Here is a 25,818-nt window from a genome sequence, read left to right as displayed (position 1 = left end):
TGGTTCAGAAAGGTCCACCTTCAACATATCCCATGGTTTGCAGAAACGCACAATGCCGATATTTTTTCTGGCGACTGGTTTGGTCCGACCACATCATACACATACAAGTCAAGAAATCTACAGATGTATCGCAGTATATCTGTGTTTTATATATGGCATTTCAGCAAACAGGGCTTCAAACTGGACACTAGTTCCTCTGGACTAACTTTTAAAAGACTGGGAGAAGTTTTAAGGCTGAAGTGCTTTGTGAATTACTGAAACTTTTGTCTTAAAGGGCAATTACTAAGTTCTTATATGTATAGCTTTTGGTTATTATAGCGACAGGGCAAGAAACATGAGCAGTCAGCCGATTATTCAAGGTTTTAAACAAACCTCCACATTAGCATTAACGTGTTCGGATGAAAAAACAAATGAGATTCATGATTCCTATCTTTTACATTTCTGAGTTGATTCCCTTAGTCCAAAAGTCAATTTTTTTCTACATTGTTAATGTCATTGGCAGAAACCGATTCGGACGGCGTAATGCATACAGTTATCTAAAGTTCATCTTCAAAGAAGGCAAGTGTTTGGGTGTATTTTGGATTCAATAACTTAATAATTAGCTTTTGCAAGTTGAAGGTGAAGTATTTTGTTATTTTTGTGCCGAGGGGCATTGGGTACTGACCAAGTGGCCGTATTTGATGAGTTGGGAATGAGAATGTGTTGCACAGAACACAGGAGTTGCTGGTCTACTGCTGCCTCGATCAGTTAGTTTGTTTGTGCTATTGTGTGACTTTGGCGAATCCGAACTTATCGTAGTCACACAATAACACAAACAATCTAACTGATTGAGGCAGCAGTAGACCAGCAACTCCTGTCTACTGCCAGGTCAAATTACTGTTTTTTTAATGGAGTCTGCTAGCTTTTGGTGAGAGCATAGATAACGGCTTCAGTTCCCCTTCAGAAAGGGCTGTCTGACAGCATGGTAAATCAGTGAACATATTCTAAATATAGCGTACACTTAAACTATGAACTACTTATTGACTTTTTTTGGTGTATAAAATATGTTTTGCTGCCGGCCCCGTCCAAAGCAGTACATTGCTTTGCCCCAGTGCGGTAACTCCTGTCTGTTTCTCCAAATTGGGGGCATGTTGACCGTCATCTACTGTAGGTAACACACTGACTATGGATAAATACCTCATACAACCCCACTTCAAAAACACCCAAACTATCCCATTAAATGATATGGCCTCCATTTTCAGCATGAATGTGAATCAAACCGCTAACCCTGACAACAATTTGGACCAAAAGTTAATGCCAAATACTGAACGCACTGACTTTATCTCTCTTGTGTCAGCTGACCTAACATTTTGGCTATCCATCTAAACTTAGCGTTAGCATCACGGCTTCACCTTCTATTACAGCGTTAGCCGTAGCATCCTAGCATTAGCCAGCCCTTGTAATTACAGTGATTATCAAAAGCGCCGGAAAACGACCTCCTACTCTCTCTATCTGTCCCTGCATCTCTCTCTCTCCTTTTGTCTGCTCTATGTCTCTCGCCCACTCTCTCTGTTCCTCTGCATGTCGACCACATTTTGTTAAATAAAAAGGAATTTCAAATTGAAATCCCATTTTTATCTTTTCTTCTCTCTCTCCTTCTCTCACCAGATCTCACATCCCCACTCAAAGACACTCTCTCTCTCTCTCTCTCTCTCTCTCTCTCTCTCTCTCTCTCTCTCTCTCTCTCTCTCTCTCTCTCTCTCTCTCTCTCTCTCTCTCTCTGACTATCTGTCTCTGGCCCCTCCTCTTCCTCTTGCTAGATTCTGTTGTCTTTAAATAGAGACTGGTGTCACCCTCTCTCTGACACACACACACAACCACACAACCACACACACACACACACACACACACACACATAGATAGGCAGTGATGTCACTTTCTGTCACTCCCCATCCCGCCATCCCATGCCATTACATCATTGTCTGATGCCGTTAGTCACAACACACACACACACACACACTCCACACCTACCACACCACGTGTATACACACTTCCATGCATCTGTGCATGCACAAATACACAAACTCTGACGCACACTACTTAGTCACCATGTTTTACTGGGAGACACGTGGCATGAGGCATACATGCACAGAACACACACACACTGTTGACCAACCACACACCCTATTTATACATATACATAAGACTCATACTCTTATAGTGGCGCACACACATTTACAAGAGGTGTAGTGGTGTGTATACACAGGTGTACAGCCTATAGGGATTTACTATGTACTTCTAAATAGCAAGATATGTATCACTTTCCATCTTGCAGAGTAACGCTGCCTGCTGACTTCATATCCTTCACTTAAAGTGGTTATGAGGTATATATCGATTGCACAATGTAACAACTACAGAATAATGACACCATCAGCGTTTAGATTGGTTGCCTATAAGCTTCGCTTTCACTGTGCAATTCTGTCTGCTACCGGGTATGGTGTCCCCGGAAGATGAAGGCTCCATTTAGGGCCATGCACTGTATATGGCAAGTGGACGTTGTCACCATGACGTCACCACCTTGGTTTTTGGCTGTGGCCATGTTCTTTTTTTGCAACCAGAAATGACAAGAGAAGGTGGAGCTAAGTACAGCTGAACGCTGAATAAGACATTTTTAGGCAACCAAAATGTTACAATTAACTTTCATGAACTGAAAACACGCTGTGAAAGGGTTAAAGTTTGTAGACGAAAACACCGTGGTAGCGACCTGTCAATCAAAAGGTAGCCACGCCCTAAAGCATACCCTGCTTTATGGTCTATTTGATTCTAAATGGGACCATAATTTACTGAATCAATATCATGCTGTCTTGAAGAAGAAACTTGAAACTAGTGAGTGAAACCATAAACTCATGTTTACAATGTTTACTGAGGTAATAAATCAAGGGAAAGTAGGGTCATTTTCTCATAGACTTCTATTAAAAGCAAAAGTACGTGTTATTAGCAAAATGTACTTAAAGTATCAAAAGTAAAAGTATTCACAATTCCAAATAAACTCTAATGAGTGAGTGTTATAGATTAGTATTATAATATTGGATTATTATTAGTGATTTATTTGAATGTTGTAGGTGGTTAGGGTTGAGCTAATTTTAGCTATTTTATATAATGTTTGGTAGTTTTATTCATAGCAATGCAGCATATGTATTTTATATACATATGTATTAAACAGCATGGTAACCTCATTAGGTATTGTGTATGTAAACCAGTAAAAAGTACAATATTTCCCTTGAAGTATAAAGTAGCATCGGAATCAGAAATACTTTATTGATCCCCAAGGGGGTAATTGGGGCGTTACAGTTGCTCTTATATTTACATAAAGAAATGTTAGAAAATTGAAATAATGAGTTTGTGACATGTAAATTATGCACATAATGCTACAATGTGTACATAATGCTACAATATAAACACAATATATGTAAAGAAATATTAGTAAGCACTGAAACTAAAGATAAGAAAATTAGAATATAAGAAATATGTACAAATATTTGCATTAAGATGTGCAATGTTTAGCAAATAACCACAGTGACAATAAGTAAGTACAAAATGTTGAGAAGTGGGATCTATTAAGTGTGTTAGATATGAATGCAAGAATGGTATTCACAGTATCAATAACAGTATTGTACAGTTGAGTTAAATCAGTGCTGTATATAGCAGCATGTAAATACTCAAGTAAAGTACAAGTATGTCAAATTTGTTCTACAGTACAGTACAGTACATGCAAGCAAGCCAGACAGTCCAAGACTCCACTACATCCCTGTTGAACACATTATACTGTATATCATAACGTGAAAAATGACGCACACACACACACTCTTTTTTAAAACTTTAAAAGCGTGTTGTCCTTGACATCGCTGCTGACCGTTAACCAGTGACATGATTGAAATCAGCCGGCCGCCTTTTTAATCCAATCAGCTCTAAGGAATGAGTTGTTGGCTCAGCGTTTAATCCAATCAGTTTTCAGAAATGAGTTGTTGCCGGCCAGAATCAATCAGACCGGCCCACCTGGTAATCAAATCCAATGCAATGATTTACCGTATGGCTGTGAAATATATTCAGACTGCGTTCTGCCTCACTGTTTTGTTCTCTGATGTCCTCCTCCGTCTTCTTCTGAATTTCTCCACTTTCCTTTCTTTGTGTTTCCTCCCTCTTCCTCTCCCCTGCTCTATTCTTCTCTGTTTTTTTTTTTATTAATATACACAGACTTTCCTTCTGAACAGTTTCCTTGACTTTTTTTTTGGAGACACTCATATGAAAGGCTGTTTTGGCTGATAAGTCCGGTGGGAGACAGGTTGTTCAGGGTGTAATTTAGAAGACTTGTCCTGGATTTTGCTGATGGGCATCAGATACTATAATAACTGTAACAATACTGTGATGATTCCCAGCAGGGAGGGAGTGCACCCCTGCTAAAACATGACCACTATGTTTTATAAATAGAGAACAAAAAAACATGATACTGTGGTTTTCTGTCCATCTTATGAACTAAATATGTGAAGTCCCACAATATGACCATCTTGCCATCTTAACCAACACGGACTGTTCACATACACCGTTCATAGCTATACCTACGAAGAGTAAAATTCATTTGTATACATCCCACGAAATCAATGCGTATGTAATCCACGTGATCCTGAACCAGGGAGTATTAAGAGTGATAGTGTAGGTAGGAGGTCGGGGTGGATGGGTGGGTGAAAAAACACCGGGAGGCGCTGTTCGTGTTCCGTGTGAACCCAGAAGTCAATGTTGATTTATTTGTCACGTAACTTGCGTACTTAAGTAACGCCACTTCTGTAGTTATTTTAACCCAAACATGATCTTTTCCTAAACCTAACCAACTTGTTTCCTTTGAAGACAGAAGCTTTATTTTGAAAAGACTGTATGCGTGTAAGGTATGGGAATTTACACGTGTTACTGGACATTCGTAGGAAAACGTGAAAAATGAGGAATAACGTTTCGTAAGATATCATACCATGAGGATGTATGAAGATATGTTGCACACACACACATGCTCTCAGTGCTGACCTCATGCTTGGCTGATTCATGGCTTATTCCCCTGAGTCCATTTCTACAAGGACAGGTCCGTAGGGATTTCAACTCTGTGTGTGTGTGTGTGTGCGTGTTCGATCATGTATGACTCAAAGGGGGTTGGGCTAGGCTTTTAACCCCATGCTAAAGCATCTGAAGGAGTTTCAATAATTCATATGTTCTGTATTTGCATTTTGCTCTCTCTCTCTCTCTCTCTCTCTCTCTCTCTCTCTCTCTCTCACACTCACACACACAGTAAATGCATCCTTTCAAATACATGCACTCATCACTCAACCAAGCACATACACACACTCCAATGCACACAAATACCCAAGCGATTCGACACACTACACAAGAATACACTCATTTTACATTCCCACACAGCGACATGGTTTTAAAGTACTCCCAGATACACCACTACTTGACCGACGCCGTGAAGAAATGATAACCATCGCTTTGACAACGGTGTCAGTCTCTCCCCTCACTTACCAGGTGGTCTTATAAAGCATAGTCTGTCATCCTTCCTCTACTTCCTATCACTCTTTCCCTCTCCACCCACCTCTCAGCAGTTTCCTGTTTACCAGGTGCTCCCTCTCTCTCTGTGAAGTTAAAGCAGCCTCGCTGGGTGTGTTTCTGTGTGTGTGTGTGTGTGTTGCGTTGGCATGAGACGCTGCTCGTCTAGCGTGCCAGACGGCCTGCATCGCATTTGTGACCTACTTTGGCTCAGAGTGTGTATTTTTTATGAGACCGGGAGATGCAGACGCTCACGGCGCGAATGGAGATGCACACATACTGTAGGGGTCCATACACACACACACAAACACACACACAGTATAAGAGCATACAACGACACACACACACACGCATACGCAGATGTTTTTTTATATGAAGCAACACCTATTCATACACACCTTTTATTTATTCATCTGCATACCTTAAGCCACTAAGGATCCAGGTTGGCATAGAGGCAGATGCTGGAAAAACTGCTCTCCAGATACCACACACACACACAGAAACATAAAAGCACACAGATGCTTAACAGAATCATACACAAAAATGATCAAAGTACCTGTACAGGACACACACATTTGCACAGATGTGTAAGTGACAGTGTATGTATGCAACAACATAGTGAAACAACATCTTCGGTACGAAGGAGTGGCTGAAGTTTGCCCGCTTTTCTTTCTGTTTTGGAGGGTTTAGGTTAAAGGAAATGCTTAAGTATCATCACGCATGAGTGGCATTTCCATGGCCAAGAGCTTATTTAATTCAGCCCCCTAAGCTTTTTAAACAGAGTTCCCAATTAATTTTTAAATTACGGCGCCGGCATGTTGACTAGCTTCTGACACTTGAGAAATTATGTTAATTTCCACACCTCTTATAGCACCAGAGTCGACTCGCTCCCGCTGCTCACGATGTTGAATCAATGAAATACCTTGTAGGCCTCGTGGCTATAGAGGCAAACACATGCTGTGGTTTACAACCTGACTGCAAATCACACACACACACACACACACACACACATGCATATACAAACACATGCATTTGCCAGCTCTGTGCCTTGGCAACACTTGACTAGCACGCCCTCTAATGCAAATGAGCGCACACACCAATGATTGTCACTGTACTTGTGGGGACCTTCACTACTGCAACTGCTTTCACTCCCTCATGAGTTTAAACCTAAACATAATCCAGCTTCATGGTAAGAATGAGAATCAGCTGACCTTTACTGATCAGATAAGCCAAGTTCACTGAGGATGAACAGGGTGCACAAACCCATATATAAACTGTCAACGTATCCTCATACAACAGTTTGTATCATATCTTACAACAAGCTATTGCTCAATTTTCGTGCATTTTCCTACGAATGTACAGCGTAGATTTTCCACACCAATCTTTTCAAAATAAACTTCCGTCTTTACAGGAAAAATCAACTTGGTTAGGTTTATGCAACAAAACTACTTAGTTAAGATTAGGAAAATATGTACTTGGTTAAGTAAAGGCAACAAAACTACTTGGTTAGGTTTATGCAACAAAACCACTTGGTTAGGTTTAGGCAACAAAACTACTTGGTTAAGATTAGGAAAAGATCAACTTGGTTAGGTTTAGGCAACAAAACCACTTGGTTAGGTTTAGGCAACAAAACTACTTGGTTAGGTTTAGGAAAAGATCAACTTGGTTAGGTTTATGCAACAAAACCACTTGGTTAGGTTTAGGCAACAAAACTACTTGGTTAAGATTAGGAAAAGATCAACTTGGTTAGGTTTAGGCAACAAAACTACTTGGTTAGGTTTAGGCAACAAAACTACTTGGTTAGGTTTAGGAAAAGATCGACTTGGTTAGGTTTATGCAACAAAACCACTTGGTTAGGTTTAGGCAACAAAACTACTTGGTTAAGATTAGGAAAAGATCAACTTGGTTAGGTTTAGGCAACAAAACTACTTGGTTAGGTTTAGGAAAAGATCGACTTGGTTAGGTTTATGCAACAAAGACACTTGGTTATGATTAGAAAAAGATCGACTTGGTTAGGTTTAGGCAAAAAAAACACTTAGTTAGGATTTGGGACACGGGACATTGGTCTCCTGAGGGAAAGCCTAGTGACCAGATTTTTTGACACATCCCATCCACCCCATCCTCCTTTCTTCGTGGTCTTGCCACTATTTATACTTGTTCAACATAAAAAATGTATTTAAAACATTTTTGAGAATGAGAACTATTCACGTCTAAACATGATTTGGAAATAATGACATGCTTCAGAAGTCTGCTATTGAAAATGACACATTACTTCTGTTTTGGGTCCAAACAATGTATTTTAATCTCTATATTTGTGACTGTTGTTGACATAACTTTTTACGCAGTATTTCATCTTCATCATGAATAAGTCTATTCGTCTATTTTGTTTTTTTAGTAGCTTCTTTTTTCATTTTTCATAACAGCTTGTTCATAAGAAGTCTAAAAGGGAGTTCAACCTCTCTGGAGTCTAACAGACCCCGAATATACGAGGGAACATACTGTAAACATTATGTCTGTGAATGACCTTTTGTCAAAAGAAAAAAAAAGTATAGAATATATATACTGTATTTGTTTATGCTTAGCCCATAAAATAAAATTTGGTGCAACAATGTATTTTGGTACCTTCATCAAATGTGCAAGCAAAGTGTTTGGCCTGCTAAACATCAGAATGTTAGCATTGACACTGTGGGCCTGTTAGCATGCTGTTGTTATTTAGCTCAAAGCACGCAAAGCATGCTGTTGTTATTTAGCTCAAAGCACCGCTGTGCCTAAGTACAGCCTCACAGAGGTCTTACATTGTGTCTACACTAGAGGTGTAGCGTGGTTAGCACAGTAGCACAACAACAGCAGCACCTTTAGTCCTCCGTATCTGCCTACACAGGATGCATTCAGGCACAGTATTGAGTGTAGGTCACCCACGTTCTGGCAGCAGTCACAGTCCAGCATAACTCAAAATAAGTATCCATCTGTGGTAAATAAAATAAATAAATAAAAACTAGACCAACACAAAAAACACAAAATCACTGTAATCACTCGTAAAGCACGCACATTTGATGGATTTAAATTGTTCATTTGAAATGTATTGTGGAAAAAAAAGGTTGAGATTGTAAATCGGTGGAGAAGCTGACAATTTTGAACGTATATTTCTTGGATCCAGCATATTTCCATTAGTGCTGCTGCATCTTAAAGCACTTCCACAGTGGCTTCTGGCCCATCTGTCCTGCTGTGTTTTGTCCTGTTTTTCTCTATCTGCTGAGTCATATTAATCAACACTTACTGCACAGCCTAAATGTCTTGTCATTTCTGTGCTGGATGGGGTGCTGTTGATACATCTGTTGAAGTTCAGCAAATACAAAACCCTTAAAGCTGCAGTGGGAAGAAATGGAGCAAATATGATTAAAAAAAAGTTATTTTTATAAAACGATCACAATATCCTGACTGTAGTGCATGAGACAGGTAATCTGAAAAAAATAATGTGCTTCTGTGTCCTCTGGTGCCCTCCAGTGCTCCTAATGGCATCTGCAAGATTTCACAGACTGGAGGAAAACAACCAATCAGAAATGAGCTGGAGCCTTGCCGTCTCTGAGCAGCTGTCAATCACTCACAAACTCCGACCAAACGGTCAAACTAGGCAGCGCTGATCAAATATGAATCAATATTCTGTTGCTGTGTCGCTTTTTCTCTCCTCAAATGTTTTCAGAAACATCTTGTAGTGTACTGTTTTGGCTATAAAATGAGAAAAGTTTGTGACCCGACAGCCATGTTGAGATCAGTTGAGGAAATACCAAGCACCGCCCACCAGCCGGAGCAAACTTTCTCATTTTACAGCTAAATAGTACACTACAAGATGTTTCTGTAAACATTTTATGAGAGAAATAGGCATTACAGTAACAGAATATTGATTCATATTTGATCAGCGCTGCCTATTTTGAACGTTTGATCGGAGTTCACGAGTGATTGACAGCTGCTTCTGTTGAATGAACAGCCAATAGGAACGCTCTCTCTTTGAAATGACCTGTGATTGGCAAAAGTCCCCACCAGATTTTTTAAAGTCTGAAAACAGAGCCATAATGAGGTGCAAGTCTAGTTTTCTTTCAGAACACTCGAATTACAATATGCTGAAAGGTTATTATGGAATTTTTGCCCAATGATGCCAAAAATATTCTGCCTACTGCCACTTTAAATGTACATCACTGACGCATTCATCATACGACCTGACTGTACAGATGATGTGGATTAGAGACAATGTTTAACATAGTGGCCTGTAAAAGTTAAATCATCTCATCTATCTCCTCTCCTCCCTCTCCTCCTTCTCCTTTCCACAGAGTTGAGAGAAACGGGAACAAAGATAAAAGCCACCCCTGACACCAGCTCCTAGCGCCATCCCACCGTCCGCCCCCCCGAACCCAACCTCCCCTCACCCCTCGCACAGCTCCAGGGTTCCTCGCCGGGTTCTCCAAAGGGTTCTCTGTGGTGTTCTGGACAGCTCCATACGCCTCGGGGCCTCGGACCTTCATGCGTCTCCCAGCGGCAGAGTCCACCCACACCTCCACCCACCACACCACCACCACCACTACCATGAGCTGTGAGCAGGAATTTGGAGACGGAGCCATGGGAGTCACGCTCACACTGCGCCTCCTCATGCACGGAAAGGTGAGGAGAGAGGGCGGGAGAATGGCATGTGAATGACATAAGGCTGCCGATGTTTTGTTGAACCTGAACCAACAGTGAATGTTATTACTAAGTATTGTGTGTGTATCAAAGCCTGATATCGCTTCTTCCTCTGAGCCACAGAGCTCCATTAAAAACACATCAATGAGACACGCTGTTGCACTGGCTGACATGTTTTGACTCAATCCCACATACACCGTCCTGCTGCCACAAATACTCACTAGAGCAGTGAATCTCAAAGTGGGATTGGGTGGCCCAAAAATATCTCCTTTCCTTTGGTAACGGATGTTCCAATGTATCCTATGCTAAAGGAGATAAGAAAGGAAGCATTGAAGCACCTTTCCGTCGCATTTAGAGAATTCAAACAGCTCTTATCGTGGCTGCTACTGAGATATTTCCAGGTAATTTCACCCCATTAGGAACCTTCCTAAGCAAAAAAGACTGTACAAGCTATTGCTCATCGAATAAATGCCGACGAATGGCTTTATTTTGTCATCTTTGATCGACAAGTGTCCATCATGGCAGCCTTGAACTTATACCCACTGCGCCTGTGTAACCCAAACAATGCCCCCCTCCGTCATGACTTAATTACTGCCCATGTAACCTTACACATTAGATAGTCCCCGCAGATTACATTCACATAACATCTCCCCTCTTTTGAGTCGTAGACATAACACATTTCTCAAGTTGTTTGTGGACAAGATTGAGACCATTAGGACACACATCTCTCTTCCTTTGCATGACCCTTCTATCACCTTCACCTGCTCTGCTGTTTTTAACCAGTTTGAGTTTGTGTCACTTACTTCCCTTAAGCAAATAATCGATCATCTAAAACCCTCAGCCTGTCCCACAGATATTGTCCCCCCTCGCCTATTTAAAGAGGTTTTTGACGCCATTGGACCAGGCGTCCAGGCAATCATAAACAGTAGCCCGGCCTCTGGTGTAGTTCCAGCTCATTTTAAACATGCTGTTGTGCAGCCACTTTTAAAAAAAAAACAACTTGGACACCTCAGCCCTCTCCAATTTTAGACCAATTTCCAAACTCCACTTCCTTCCTAAAGTCTTGGAGAAAGCTGTTTTTATTCAACTTCAAACTTTTTTTAGACACAAACAGCATTCTTGAGGTATTCCAATCTGATTTTAAAGCACTTCACAGCACTGAAAGTGCACTTTAAAGGTTTTTAATGATCTTTTATTAACTGCTATTTCTGGCGATTCAGCCATTCTTATGCTTTTAGATCTCACAGCTGCATTCGACACAGTGGACCACAGCATTTTAACTTCGCGTCTGGAGCACTGTACCTGCCTTTGAAAAAGCATAACTCAAACTCTTTGGGCACATTGCTAGCCTGTCTCAAAGACATCAAAGACTGGATGGCTTTACATTTTCTCAAGCTCAATGAGAACAAAACTGAAGTTATTATTTTTAGACACAATGGAGGCAGCAACGACCCCAACATTGACCTTTCCCCCCTTGAACCTTTTGTCCTTCTTTCTGTAAAGAATATAGGGGTTATAATGGACAAGGATTTTAAAATGGACAAGCAAATAAACTCAGTTGTGAAATCAAGTTTTTTCCAACTTTCGGCACAAACACAGTCAAAAGATGATAGAAAATATATCTGCACACTTAGATCTATGCAGTATTCCACTTTATTAGGAGGAAATAATCAAATGTTGACAGTATAAAAGTATTTTTATCCCCTGTGCACATTTGCAACCCAAAAAGCCGATTTTGGGGTGTAATTCATGACATGAGGCGGTGATAAAATACTGCTTTTGTTTCTAAAAATGACATGAAGATGGAGATGAGTTTCTGATAGAAAGACTGTAAACTTGTCTCATTATGTGTGTCTATCTGTCCTCTGAGAACTGACGATAGTTACATTTTCTGTTTGTGTTTTCTCCACAGGAAGTAGGAAGCATTATCGGCAAGGTGAGTACTATGGTTTATACCTTTGCCTTCTATACTACACACAGAGAACCAAATACTCTGTTTCCATCTCAGAGATTTTGCTTCACACATTTTATTCGTGATGGTGTAATTGTGAACCGGGAGATATAAAGAGCGGCGTAGTGAGGAGGGCGGGATGGATAGGTGGGTCAAAAAAACACAGGACTTTCGCCCAGGAGATCGGTGTTCGTGTCTCGTGTGAAACGACAAGTCAAAGTTGATTTATTTGTCATGTAACTTTCGTACTTAAGTTACAGAACTTCTGGAGTTATTTTAACCCAAACCGTGATCCTTTCCTCAAGCTAACTAAGTAGTTTGTTGTCTAAGCCTAATAGGGGTGGGAAAAAAATTGATTCACCTATGTATCACGATTTTTCTTTTTTACTATTTTGAAATCAATTTTTATTATCATTTTTAAATATAAAATATTACATGTCCCTTATAAATTAAAAAGAAAATACCACTAATTTTTGAGGGAAAAGGATTATTAAATAATGCCTGACGATGACTGATATATACTATTTGACTTCAGGACATTTGTGACTACATACATGCTGGAAATAAAACATTCTGACTGTATTAATTTAGATATTTTCCAAATTAAAAGTCCCTAGAAATGTATGATTCAACTTTTTCCCATGGTTTAGTGTTAAAAAAGTTAACAAAATTCGCAGAAAAAATCTCAATATCGAATCGCAATACTTAAAAATCGCAATACATATCGATTTGGCACCAATGTATCGTGATAGCATCGAAACGGGAGATAGTTGTATTGTCCCAGCCCCAAAGCCAAACCAAGTCGATCTTTTCCTAAACCTAACTAAGTAGTTTTATTTTGAAAAGACTGGGGCGGAAATTGACACGTGCATCACGCGTTGCTGTACATAAGTAGGAAATTGCACGAAAAATGTTGTTGAAAGTCATACTGAGCGTCACAAAAAAAAAGGAAATTTGTGTCCATGTACACAAAACAAATAGATTAAATTTCTATTTCACGAACTGCCGTGAGACTGTGTTGGAATATCAGACAATTAAAAAGACCGTTCTACCAAAAGGGGTTTCCCGGTATAATATTATGTCTTTTACATTGGAACAAATTAACGCACAGTGCAAATTATTGTCTATGTTAAGTAGTTTTTATTCAGTATCATTTTTTGAGCAGCATTAGAAAACATGGAATAATTTCACAGCAACACTGACATGAGAAAATCCTCCCCATCTATGAACTATGTGTTTAAAAATCCTCCCCATCTCCAGTCTGTGGTGTTCTAAAATTGGCATGCCGCTCAAGATAACGTTCAATGTAATCCTGCTACAACAAAATGAAGTTGCCATGAAATATGAATTAATAGTGTGTAAAATTTCCAGTCAGGCCATGTCATTCTAATCTCTACTTACTGAAAAGGAGCTGCTCTCCAGGGATGCGAGTCAATTTCACTGTGGACGCGTGTTAAATAAACCCCTGTAGGATTTTTTTCCAAATATATCTCCGCCAAGTGAAGTGTGATAATGACCATTGCCCTCGCAACGCATTCACTAACCCGTGATTGAGGCTGATTTCCCCCAGCATACATTTAGATGTCCCCCTCCTCATCACTTACAGTGTGTGGTCTATTAGCTCGCAGTCTCTGACATTAAGATGGCGTGAAAATTACATCGCTGCGTTACAGTTCTAGTTGGGTGGTGTCAGTCTGTAGTCGCACACCAGGAGCTGCTCTCCAGGGTTTCTTCTAGTATTAAACGAGGCTGCTGGGCGGCGGAGCAGAACTGATGCTCACTAAAGCCGTCTTATCTGGCTTAAACAGGCTCATGTGATAGGGACAGGAGTCAAACTGAGATAATATTAGACATAACGTAATACATAATTATCATTATTTTCATGATATATTTCTTCTTGTTTAGTAAACCAACGTAACCTCATACAACGGTTCATAGAATATCTTACAAAAAGTTATTCCTCATTTTTTATGTATTCTACGAATGTCCAGCAACTCGTGTCATTTTCCCGTCGTTACGTGCATACAGTCTTTTCAAAATAAATTTCCGTCTTCACAGGAAACAACCTGGTTAGGTTTAGGCAATAAAACTACTTTTAGTACTAACTAGGTTTAGGGAAAGGTCGTGGTTTGGGTTAAAGTAACTACGGAAAGGGCGTAACCTAAGTACGGAAGTTACGTGACAAAACATATCAACTGACTTGTGGTTTCACACTGGACATTAACATCGGTCTCCTGGGCGAAAGTCCTGTGTCTTTTCACCCACCCATCCACCCTGACCTCCTCCCTACACTGTCACTCTTTATACTTTCTGGTTCAGGATTATGTGGATTAAATATGCATTGATTTTGTGGGATATGTGCAAAGACTTGTCAAAATAATCTTCCGTCTTCACAGGGAACTAGTTGATTAGGTTTAAGCAAGAAAACTACTTGGTTATGTTTAGGAAAAGATCGTGGTTTGGGTTTAACCTTTCCGCTTTCCACCTTTTTTTCATAGACCCGTTTTTGTCTTTTTAGGGGGGTACAGGGTGTATTTAGGGGGAGATAGCAGGTCAACAGTAGATGTCACGTAGAAGTGGTGTACATCATCTGAAAGCTGGGTACCTGGAGATTAATTTGAGATGCAGCTCAGCACTGTGTGTTAAGTTGTTCTAGACATAAATCAGAAATAGAAATTAATTAATTAATTAATTAAAATACATTTTGAAAGTGCATAAGGGCTTAGAACATTTTGATAGAAGTATAGGATGGCCATTCCCATGCTCACTTATGTCAATTTGGGGTTGATACCATTTGTTACACAGATTTGGTGCTAAATTTAACAATTTTTTGCCACTCGAGAATTGATAAAAATTATCAATTATCCCTCCAACATACCACATTAAGACACCAAGACCTTGAGGAACACCATGGAAAAAGCCATGCTGTGATTTGGGATCGAAAACTTTGGAGATTTTGGACATTTGGAGATTTCTGTTAGAATTGTATTTCTTTGTGATTAGATGGCGAGCACTTCTGTTCTGGAAACTGCTCCGAAACCCCCTTATTGTCAATATACCTATGAAAGCCATCCATCCTCTGAATGCCCTAGGTCTTTAGTTTGTGGCTCTAAAGTTTCATGAGGCTGTGATTATCTTAGAGGTCACCACAGGTCATTTTATACAGGGAGGTCAAATTTAAAAAGAAAATTGATCACTACAATGAAATGGCTACTATGGGGACTAACATCATCACACATAAATACAGTCGGGCTCATTAGATCCATAATAGTCTCAGCTTTCCAGTGATATCTAATTTATGTAATTCAAGACTGTTTAGGGACCCCAGTGTGCAGAGGTAATCATCTACACCATTTTAGTACAGGCAAAAATCACAGTTACGCAGATTACATACAAATTGATTTTGTGCTGACCATCACAAAAAAAAAAGTGAAATGCGTGTCTTTGTACACAAATCAATACGTTAAATTGCGTGACTATTTCATGAACTGCTGTGTGACTGGGCTGCCCTTCTCAGGGCTCTGTACTCTTGAGATACATCAGTATTCACTATGTTAGTTACTTTAATGAAACACTTTGTAAACAGTTTAGAGATGAGTGACATTCTCAGCTTTGTGCTTCTTGTCTTTCCACAGAAAGGGGAAACAGTGAAGAGAATACGAGAAGAGGTAAGACCCTGCCACCCATCCCCATCCTGCGTATTCTTTCATCTCTGTCGTCTTCTCCTGTCTCCTATTAATCCATGACAACCCTTCAAATGCGGCTCACATGCGTCCTGCTAATTACAGCAGAATCAGAAAGCGGTGCAATACTGTGCAAATCCATACTGAAACTGTGAGAAACAGGAAGCATGGGCACCGTTTAATCTTTATGCACAATAGTAGCAGTAAAGTCAGCTGTATCCAACATGATTATAAACTCTGTTAGTGCCTATTTCTGCTGCAATTACACTATACATAAAAGGTGCTTTCATCAGATTTCAACAACACAAAAACATGTCAGAAAAGCAGAAATGTGTCCCTCTGCTCATAGATCGCCGTCATATCCACCTATTTTTAGAATGCAAATTAAATATCTAAAGTTATATTTTGTATTTTTGGCCGCCTGCTTTGATGTTAGCCATGTTGGCGTTTACATCTTCAGCTGTCTTTGCTGTCAGCAGCCTGTAAAATTGTAGCTTGGTACGACTTGGAGCTGTGAGTGTGAAGTTCCCTATGGAATATGTGTCCTCTCTGCCTTCCAGTCTTTTCAAGGAAACCGAGATGCAAATATATATAGAGAGAGAGAAAGTGAGACTGAAGTAGAGAGCCAGAAGGACGTTGAGAGAGATAAAAGGAGAGTGAGAAGCAGAAGAGAGCTAGAAAAACAGAAACAGGACTTTTAAATGACAGAATTAGTAAGAAACCAGGTGGCTGATGTGAATCTCCTCGTTTGCTGTCGTTCCAGTCAGTGTTTGCTTTGTCAAAGAAAGCAAAAAATATCCAATGAAAAGAATTGCAACATACATAGTAATGTGAAAGTTCGACAAATGGACAAATTACTTTTTTAATGCAAAGTCTGAATCAGCAACCTGCATGCATCTGTGGAACCACACGTTGTATCCTCTGACGCCCAAAAAACATCTCTTTGGTCAGAAGTTGATAGTGCTGATTGTCTCTGACAGTAATGTTAACTGGTTCTTGGAAGGAAGGAGAGACGTAACAGATTAACCGACTAAATTAATCCACAATCCCTGTGAAAGTTAGACCAGAGGCAGCAACAAAACAGCTAGGCAATAATGCCACTAATTTCTTTAACGCATTAACGCAACTTGCGATTTTTAGGTTATAGGGGACTCAGTTTGAAAACCAGGAGGCTAAACAACGCTCCAAACTTGTGCTAAATTTTGGTGAGGAAAAACTGGCATGGCCATTTTCAAAGGGGTCCCTTGACCTCTGACCTCAACATATGTGAATGAAAATGGGTTTTATGGGTATCCATGTGTCTCCCCTTTACAGACATGCCCACTTTATGATAATTACATGCAGTTTGGGGCAAGTCATAGTCAAGTCAGCACACTGACACACTGACAGCTGTTGTTGCCTGTTGGGCTGCAGTTTGCCATGTTATGATTTGAGCATATTTTTTATGCTAAATGCAGTACCTGTGAGGGTTTCTGGACAATATTTATTATTATTTTGTGTTGGTAATTGATTTCCAGTAATAAATATATACATACATTTACATAAAGCAAGCATTGTTGTCCACTCCCATGTTGATAAGAGTATTAAATACTTGACAAACCTCGTTTTAAACTGCAATTTGAACAGATAAAAAAATTTGCTATTAATTTGCGATTAATCACGATTAACCAAATTATGGACAATTCTGCGATTAATCGCAATTAAATATTTTAAACGATCGACAGCCCTAATGGTTATGTATAATTATCGAGGGCTGTAGATGAAATCAGCTACCCTTTGTGTTGCTACGTACGCAAGTATAGGCGGGAGTGGAGAGAAAAAGCAATGCTGGGAAAATTGGCAATCTTTGAACTTTGTGTACCGTTACACTAGCGCAGCATTGCAGGAAGAACAGAGTGAGTGTGAGTTTGGTGAATGGTAAAATAAACTGCATTTACAACATGTTCTCATCCCAACTTGTCGTATACTGACACTTTGTCAGAAACTTTGTCCGTCGCACTAAACGTGCTTAACAACCCCTCAACACTCAAACCACTTAGTTAGATTTAGGAAAAAAAAACAACATGGTTGGGCTTAAAATTTGCTACGTTTGTACAGTGAAAATTTGACTTGACATTGTGAACACTGGACACAAATGTACAGCTGATTGTAAAGTGAAAGTGAAACTTGCACGGGACACGAACAACGGCCTCCTGGATGAAAGCCTTGTGTTTGTTGGACCCATCCAACTCCACTCCTGACCTGTGTGTCTCTTTCGCTCTTTGGTGCATCGCTTACCGCCTCTAAAGGGTGCCTTGTGCGGCGGTATCAAACGCCGACGGTCTTGACAAAGCGTCAGTATTTGACGCCCTGGGAATGAGAAAGGGCTGACATTTACTGTATATAGTGCTTTTATCCAAAGCTACAGTATGGGGGGTGGCGTTCAGTTTCTTGCCCGAGGACAATTTGACATGTGTACATCAGGAGCTGGGGGTTGAACCATCAACCCTGTGATCAATGGGTCAAATATAGATCAGTCAAAGGACCTATATCTGACTAAAACTAATATACATGTTGATAAAGTTGTTAAAATGAACACTGGTTTCAGCTTGTTTGCTTGTAATTCCTCTTTCACGCTTGGCAAAACACTCCATTTGCAACCAGGTCGCTTGCTGCAGCCATATGAATACTTAAACATGTGGATCTATAACTTCAAATGTTCAGCGTTCATCTCTGTGAATACATAACGCAGGCACATCAATGGCTCGTTAATATATGCCACACCTGACGTGAATACCGGAGAGAGTTTTATATAGGTTTAAAGAGAGCAGAGATGTAGGGTTTCACTGAGGAGAGCTACTGTAAAGACAAGATTATCCTTGTCCAAACATGCAGAGAAAGAAAGGATGTGTGCGAGAGCAATAATGTGTGTATGTGTGTGCATTTATTGTAGAATGGCTACTTTATATTACACTGGATAAACAAGGAGGAGGTGTTATGTCACCAAATCCTTATTGTTATGTTACAAAAGCACTTCTGAGACCCCGGCCAGGCAAAATGAAAGCCTCTGGGCCCTATCTCTGTAGCGTCTCCTCTCATCCCTCTGTGTGTGTGCAAGTGTAGACGTAGGCTACTACAAAGTTTGCGGGCCCTCTCCTCCTAAACGGCGGCGTTTTGAGGCTGATGGATTCACGCGTTTCGCACCGCCTCTCCGGCAGTGCCCGGCTGTACACCCGTGCGTAAAGCAGCTCAGGAGAATTCTGCTCAGCCGGTCCGAGCCCCCTGTGGGTTGCATCGCAAAGTAATACAGTTTTCATTATTTATCAATACATGTTTATCATATTTAGCCTAGTGCTTATTATCATATAATGAATTTTGCCCCCTGCGCATCCTGCTCTGGTTAAATAGGTTATCGGCGCCTTTGCTCAATGCAGTCAAATGGAGTTGTTGACAGAGGATCGGGGGACGGCGGAGGCAGATGGTCTACCGGCCAAGCACCACATACATCTGCTTGCACACTTTCACTTCTCACACGAGCAGATCCGTTTCCTCAGCAGAAATCGTCTTGCTTCTCTAATGTGCCAAATCCGACCTTTAAAATACCAATGCTCCCGATGCAGGCGCACCTGGCTTTTACAGGGAATGGGAGATGACACTCTGATTGGTTTGATTCCTGTTACGCCCAAAACACACCTATGATTAATTAAGAGACTAAATACAACCCCTTTGCCCCTTGCACCTTACTTTGTGCTCAGATTATGTGCCGTTGGAGTTGGAAACGCTCCCGTGCACTTTAGACAATGCGCTATAAATCGTTTAAATAGGGTCTTCTGTGTCAGTGCAGCAGAAGCATAAAGCAGAGGAGAAAAGATTAAATTCAGGTACAAAATAGGTCACAGAACTCCTTCCGGTGTGTTTCAACAAGAAAACAATACTCCACTGTGTTTTAATGAGCCTAAATTTACTCAATTTAGTTCCCTGCTTGCCTGGGAAAAGAAATTTAAATAATAGCCCGCAAATACATTCTGGAGGGAGAAATTATTTTAGAAAAGTGTGTCCTCAGAGAAATAGTTTGAAGATGACTGCACATGAATCAACACTCCAGAGAGAGAGAGGGAAGAGGGAGAAGAGGGAGAGAGAGAGAGCGAGGGGAAACAGAGAGTTATGTTTCCATTCATGTGTCAAGGGAATTTTAAGATAACTTGTGAAATGCCACGAAAAGATGAAACGTGAATCAAGCCGAGTTTAGGCGAAGCAGTCGGCCTCCAGAACGAGAGGGAAGCATCCAGCAGAGATGAGGAGGAGAACTGATGAATGTGCTTTCATACAAAGACAAAAACCAAGAGATGCTATTATTGTATGGTAATATTTTAATATGCCGTATTAAATATATTAGTGAAGTTTTAGGGCGCTTTCACATGTAGCCTGTTTTGTTCTATTCAAATGATAACACAAAACAAGGTACTGCATTTAGCATAAAAATATATGCTCAAATTATAACATGGCAAACTGCAGCCCAACAGACAACAACAGCTGTCAGAGTGTCAGTGTGCTGACTTGACTATGAATTGCCCCAAAACTGCATGTGATTATCATAAAGTGGGCATGTCTGTAAAGGGGAGACTCGTGGGTACCCATAGAACCCATTTTCATTCACATGGCTTGAGGTCAGAGGTCAAGGGACCCCTTTGAAAATCGCCACGCCAGTTTTTCCTCGCCAAAATTTAGCGGAAGTTTGGAGCGTTATTTAGCCTCCTTCACAAGCTAGTATGACATGGTTGGTACCAATGGATTCCTTAGGTTTTTTTAGTTTCATATGATATCAGCATCTTCACTCTACATGAACAAATTTGCGTAAACGCGTTATAATTGCGTTAACTTTGACAGCCCTGGTAATAACGTGTTTGTATTTCAGTGACTTGTTGCCTTCCTGTGAGCGTGGATCAGTCTGGTTATTCTCCTCTGACTTCTCCCATTAACAGAACTGCAGCTTACTGGATGTTTTCGCACCATTCTCTGTGAACTGTAGAGACTGAAAATCACAGGAGTTCAGCAGATTGGGAGATACTCAACCCCTTCTTGTACAACAATCCTTCCACGGTCAAAGTCACGTAGATCACATTTCTTCCCCATTCTGATGTTTGATCTGAACAATAACTGAACCCCTTCACCACGTCTTGCATGACGTCGTATTTGCATCAACGAGCAGATGTGCAGGTTTAACTGATAAAGCGGCCACTGATTGTACACCCCTTCAATATTAAACTCCATCAGAACATGCGAAATCAAACACAAAATCCCAGACAGACACATTCATAAAATAATCACCTTATTAAAGAATGAAAACCTAACCGGGGTATCACCTCTATAGAGAGATTTAAGCAGAAAGCGAGGGAGACCGAACGTAGAGGAGAGGAAAAGGAAAACAGATTGTCTTTGCCGAGGCATTTCTGTCTGACGGTGTAGCTCACAGAGCAGGAAGCATGAATATTTAAATGGATATTTGCCTCTCAAGGACAAACCACAACACTGGATATACAGTTAGACTGGATTTATAAGCTACATCTTCCTCTCATTACTCTTCTTTATTCCCCATGCCGCTACCTCAGTCCCTCACTCCCTCACTCATTGTGCATGCAAACTGACAGATCAAACACACACACATGCCGTTCACTTTCCCTAATGAACTGCCAATGAAATCCAGTGTTTCATGGCTACATTTTCGCACAATGCCAGGTTTTTGAAGAGGCACAGAATCACCACATTGGGGACACACACACACACACACACAGACTTTCACACAAGGAGAGGACGCCGCATGCAAGAAGTTCCTTTTCATCGAGTCAATAAAAGCATTGATGTCAGGTTGTAGCTCTTCATAACAGCTTTACACACACACACGTACCTAGACATGCATGCAGACCCACTCACTCACTAACATCTCTCTCTCTCTCTCTCTCTCTCTCTCTCTCTCTCCCTCACACACACACACACACATGCACCCTGGCAGCATGACTCCCTAATAAAGCAGAACAGAGCAGAGTAATCCAGTTGAATGACATGGCTGTCCATCCTTCCTCTGCTCCAAATGAAGAGTAATGGAGACAACAGGCCCACGCTGCAACAGCTAGACAGTGTGCTGCTGCACATCTCACTCATTAAGGAGACAGGGGGGGGAGACAGGGAGAGGAAAGACTTGGAGTACTACAATAAGGAACACCCAGTTTCCCACATATGGGGGCGAGTGAATGCCCAACAGAATCAGTTTAGAAGATGTCTCCATCTGTTTGGGATTTAGCTTTAGTCCTTCTCTTTGCAAAACAATAACGGGAATCTAAGGCGCTGTCTAAACACGTATACCGATATTTTAAAAAATATATTATTTTCCCCTCTGTAAAAAAAAAAGAATCTGTCTACACGACCTTCATTTTACAAAATACTGTATCTCCGTCTACACTCGAACGCAAAAATGACTCCAGATGTTCATCGTAATATTTACATGTCACCACGAGTGAGATCACAAGTTGTTACTACTGTTCTCTTTCTTTTCCTTCGGCTTCATTACAGTCAGTTTGATACCAGTTATTGTTGGTGGTTGGGGGGGGGGTCTGGGATTCCCGTCATCACTCTGCTGTCATCAACTGCCTCTTTACATGAATGACTGACGAAAGGGAGGTCATTCAGGTCACCGATTTTAATGTTACCAGGCCATTAAAGGGACTGTTTGTAACTTTGTAAGCATATAAATGTAGCGGGTCGGCACACATGCGCGCTCGCATATGCACGTTCGCGTGTAGCCGCTGTACCCTCCTCCTCTGCCTGCTCGCCTTCACTCAGAGAGCGCGCGTTCTCGATCAGCTCGCTCCACCTCTAGACGTGAACGCGCGCTCACTCCACACTGCAGAAGAGTTAGTTTAGCTCTGAGAATATCTAGTGAATGTACAGGGGACGTTTGTGCAGAAATAAATGCTGCAGCTCCTCCAGACCAACAGAGGTTTCCCGTGTCTTGTGAAGTGACGGAGCTCTGCAGAGAATTACGTTGTCTTCTCGTTACCGACCGGGTGCCGGTGTCTCCTCTGCTCTCTCCGGCTGCGGGCGGAGAGAGCAGGGAGACACGCTGGAGAGCCCCGCTGCCTCAGCCTGCACTTAGGCAGGAAAAGCCAACACTAGGATCAGATCTAAATCATGTTCATGGAGAGACCTTCGTCTGGTCAGCTAACATTACTGCCAAGCAGCTGAAATATAGAGTGATATTGTGGTTTTAGCTGACGTGTGTCGCCTCACTGTTTTGAGCGATGCTCGTTCAGGTATATTTAGAGCGAGCAAGCGCGAGCCCGACGCTGACTTTCGTTGATTTCACGGCCACAGGTGTCGCTGTTAACAAGCATTTCTGAAAGTTACAAATAGTCCCTTTAAATGGGAGTTATCAGTCGCTATAAGCACCATAGATGTGGGTCATTAAAGGCCTACTATGCCCACCACTTTGTAAAAGTGAAAATGAAACTTTAAAGCAACACATTCTAACATGTTGTAGAACTGTTTGTGCATGTGAGCGCGCCCAAATGGCTAGTTCAGGACCGCCGCTCTGTACTGCTCTCATACGGTGGTTGTGGAAGCGTAGCACCCACCCTCTGGTTCCCCTAAGCAGTGTTGCCTTTGTTTTCATTGTTAACACTGTAAGCACTGTTAGCTCAGCCCGTCGCCATGTTGAGAGCTGTGTGGAGGCAATAGATATGCTCGCAATCTCAAAATGTAGCACTTTTAATAGAGACAGGAACCAAAGGAAGTTGGGGAAACGGAGGGATGCAGGTGGAGAAGAAAGCAAGGGAGAGTTGGAGAGGGTAATTGATACCACAGGGGTTGAGTACGAGGATCAGCAGAAGGACAGAGGGAAATGATAGATGGAAGGATTGCAAAACAGTGAGATAAATGAACAGCTGAAAGGGGGATGTATCGATAAATTAATGATAATGACACTGATTAGATAAAGGGGATAAAAGGCAGGGAGGGAGAGATGAATGAAGGAGTGAGTGGTGAGGAGAGTGGTAATGGAGGATGGATGGATAATGAGGGGGATAAAAAAAAAGAGAATAATGAACGTGATGAGGTGGAAGGAAGGGCATACTTAGTTACAGGGGAGGATGATGGAAGATAGATAGATAGATAGATAGATAGATAGATAGATAGAGGCGGGTGAGAGACAAAAATAAACAGATTGAGGAGGAGAGGGAGACGGCAGCTGATGTATTTTTATTGAGATAATAAATGGCGATAGAGAGGGAGAGAATTATTCCATCACTGCTTTATTATACAGACGCACACACACACATTCAGAGAGAGCATATTCGTTCTATTTTCATAACAATGAGAGGAGACTGCAGTCTATAGAGGATGATATGAGGGACAACAGGGGGGGGTGAGTCTCACGAATAAACACTCACAAAATGAAATACAAACCCAAACGCATATACACAATCACACCAAACCTAGAGCAGCACCACCACGTGGGTTGTTTAGAAGAGACAAACTCGTATACAGTGCACAAACAGACACATAAAACACTCTGTATGTACTTCTTCATGCACACATGCACCACAGAGAGCAGGTTTAAAATGTCTTGGCTTGAAAAAACAGAACACACATTCGTACATTTTGAGCAGATAATCCGAATGAATGCTCCTTTAGTGTTGCTTTTCTGTTAAATTTGGGGACTTGAGAGAGACAGATTTGAACTAGACTGAGGTTGTGTCAGAAATTACTCCCCCATTCACTCATGCACTACTCCCTATATAATAGACACTGAATAGTTTACTTATTGTCATATCTAGAGCCACGCGGCTAACATTGTTAAAAATAATGGACGAAGCAGTACAATATAATATGTAAGGGATAATGTACAGTGAGCCGGCCTTTGTTGTGAAATGAACCCCGACGCAAAGCCCTGAAGTGGTTTATTTCACAACAATGACTCGATAGCTGTACATTATCCTGCTTGTTACACGGCTACTCACTTAGAAATCAGTAATTTGACACAAAAATGGTCCACCAGGGTCCGACATCAGAGCTGCATCCATAGCAACCCTGTTGTCAGTTATATAAAGCAAAGGTCTGCGTACGGCGTGATTGACAAATCATGCAACGTTGTTACACAGTGTTGTTACGCAACGTTGTTATCATTGTTATGTTACGTAACAACATCTGCTGAAGGTGGTTGTTACGTAATGTTGTTACACTTGTTACGTTACGTAAAAAAGTCTGCTAAGTGCAGTTGTTATTTATTTATGTTAGTTATGTTGTTACGCTTGTTATGCAAAGTTGTTACGCTTGTTACATAACATTACGTAACAAAGTCTGCTAAAGGTGGTTATTTATTTATTTATATTGGTTGCATTACGTTGTTATGTGATGTTGTTATATTACGTTATGTTACTTTGTTGCATTACGTTGTTAGGGGACGTTATGTGACGTTGTTATTTTACGTTATTTTACGTTGAAGCGTTACGTCGATGCGTTACGTTGATGCGTTACGTTGTTGCGTTACGATGATGCGTTACGTTGATGCGTTACGTTGTTGCGTTACGTTGATGCGTTACGTTGTTGCTGCGTTACGTTGTTGCATTATTATTCAAACGCAAACCATGTTTTTTATGACCTTAACCAATTACTTTTGTTGCCTAAACCTCACCAATCGTTTCACAACGTTAACCACGTGGCATTGTGTGTTTCTGCAAGTGTGATACGAGGCTGATATGAAACGTATTTATGAAACATGTCTTTGTTTCAGAAATGTCAACATTCAACGTATCTCGTGGTTTGCAGAAATGTACGATGCCAACATTTTTTCTGGCGACTGGGTTGAAATGCAAACTGACAAATAGACACATACACAGAGAGAGAGAGCTGCGATTAAGAGACCCAACAGAAGCACATTTGCAGGTATACATGTAACACACACACACACACACA

General features: G+C 41.0%; 1 protein-coding gene across 4 annotated transcripts in view; it reads left to right on the top strand.

The window, feature by feature from the left end:
• The window catches only part of pcbp4 (poly(rC) binding protein 4), a 165,932-nt gene that overhangs the window by 78,572 nt on the left and 61,542 nt on the right, over positions 1 to 25,818 (top strand). For all 4 annotated transcript variants that reach the window (XM_037772960.1, XM_037772950.1, XM_037772967.1 and 1 more), the window contains exons 3-5: positions 9,894 to 10,221; positions 12,152 to 12,175; positions 15,826 to 15,858. In XM_037772960.1, the coding sequence (XP_037628888.1) occupies positions 10,084 to 10,221; positions 12,152 to 12,175; positions 15,826 to 15,858 (195 nt within the window). In that variant the 5' untranslated portion in view covers positions 9,894 to 10,083. The remainder of the gene's footprint in view (positions 1 to 9,893; positions 10,222 to 12,151; positions 12,176 to 15,825; positions 15,859 to 25,818) is intronic.

The sequence above is a fragment of the Sebastes umbrosus genome, chromosome 1, assembly GCF_015220745.1.
Source record: "Sebastes umbrosus isolate fSebUmb1 chromosome 1, fSebUmb1.pri, whole genome shotgun sequence".
Classification (NCBI taxonomy): Eukaryota; Metazoa; Chordata; class Actinopteri; order Perciformes; family Sebastidae; genus Sebastes; species Sebastes umbrosus.
This window is presented reverse-complemented; position numbering and strand designations above follow the sequence as displayed.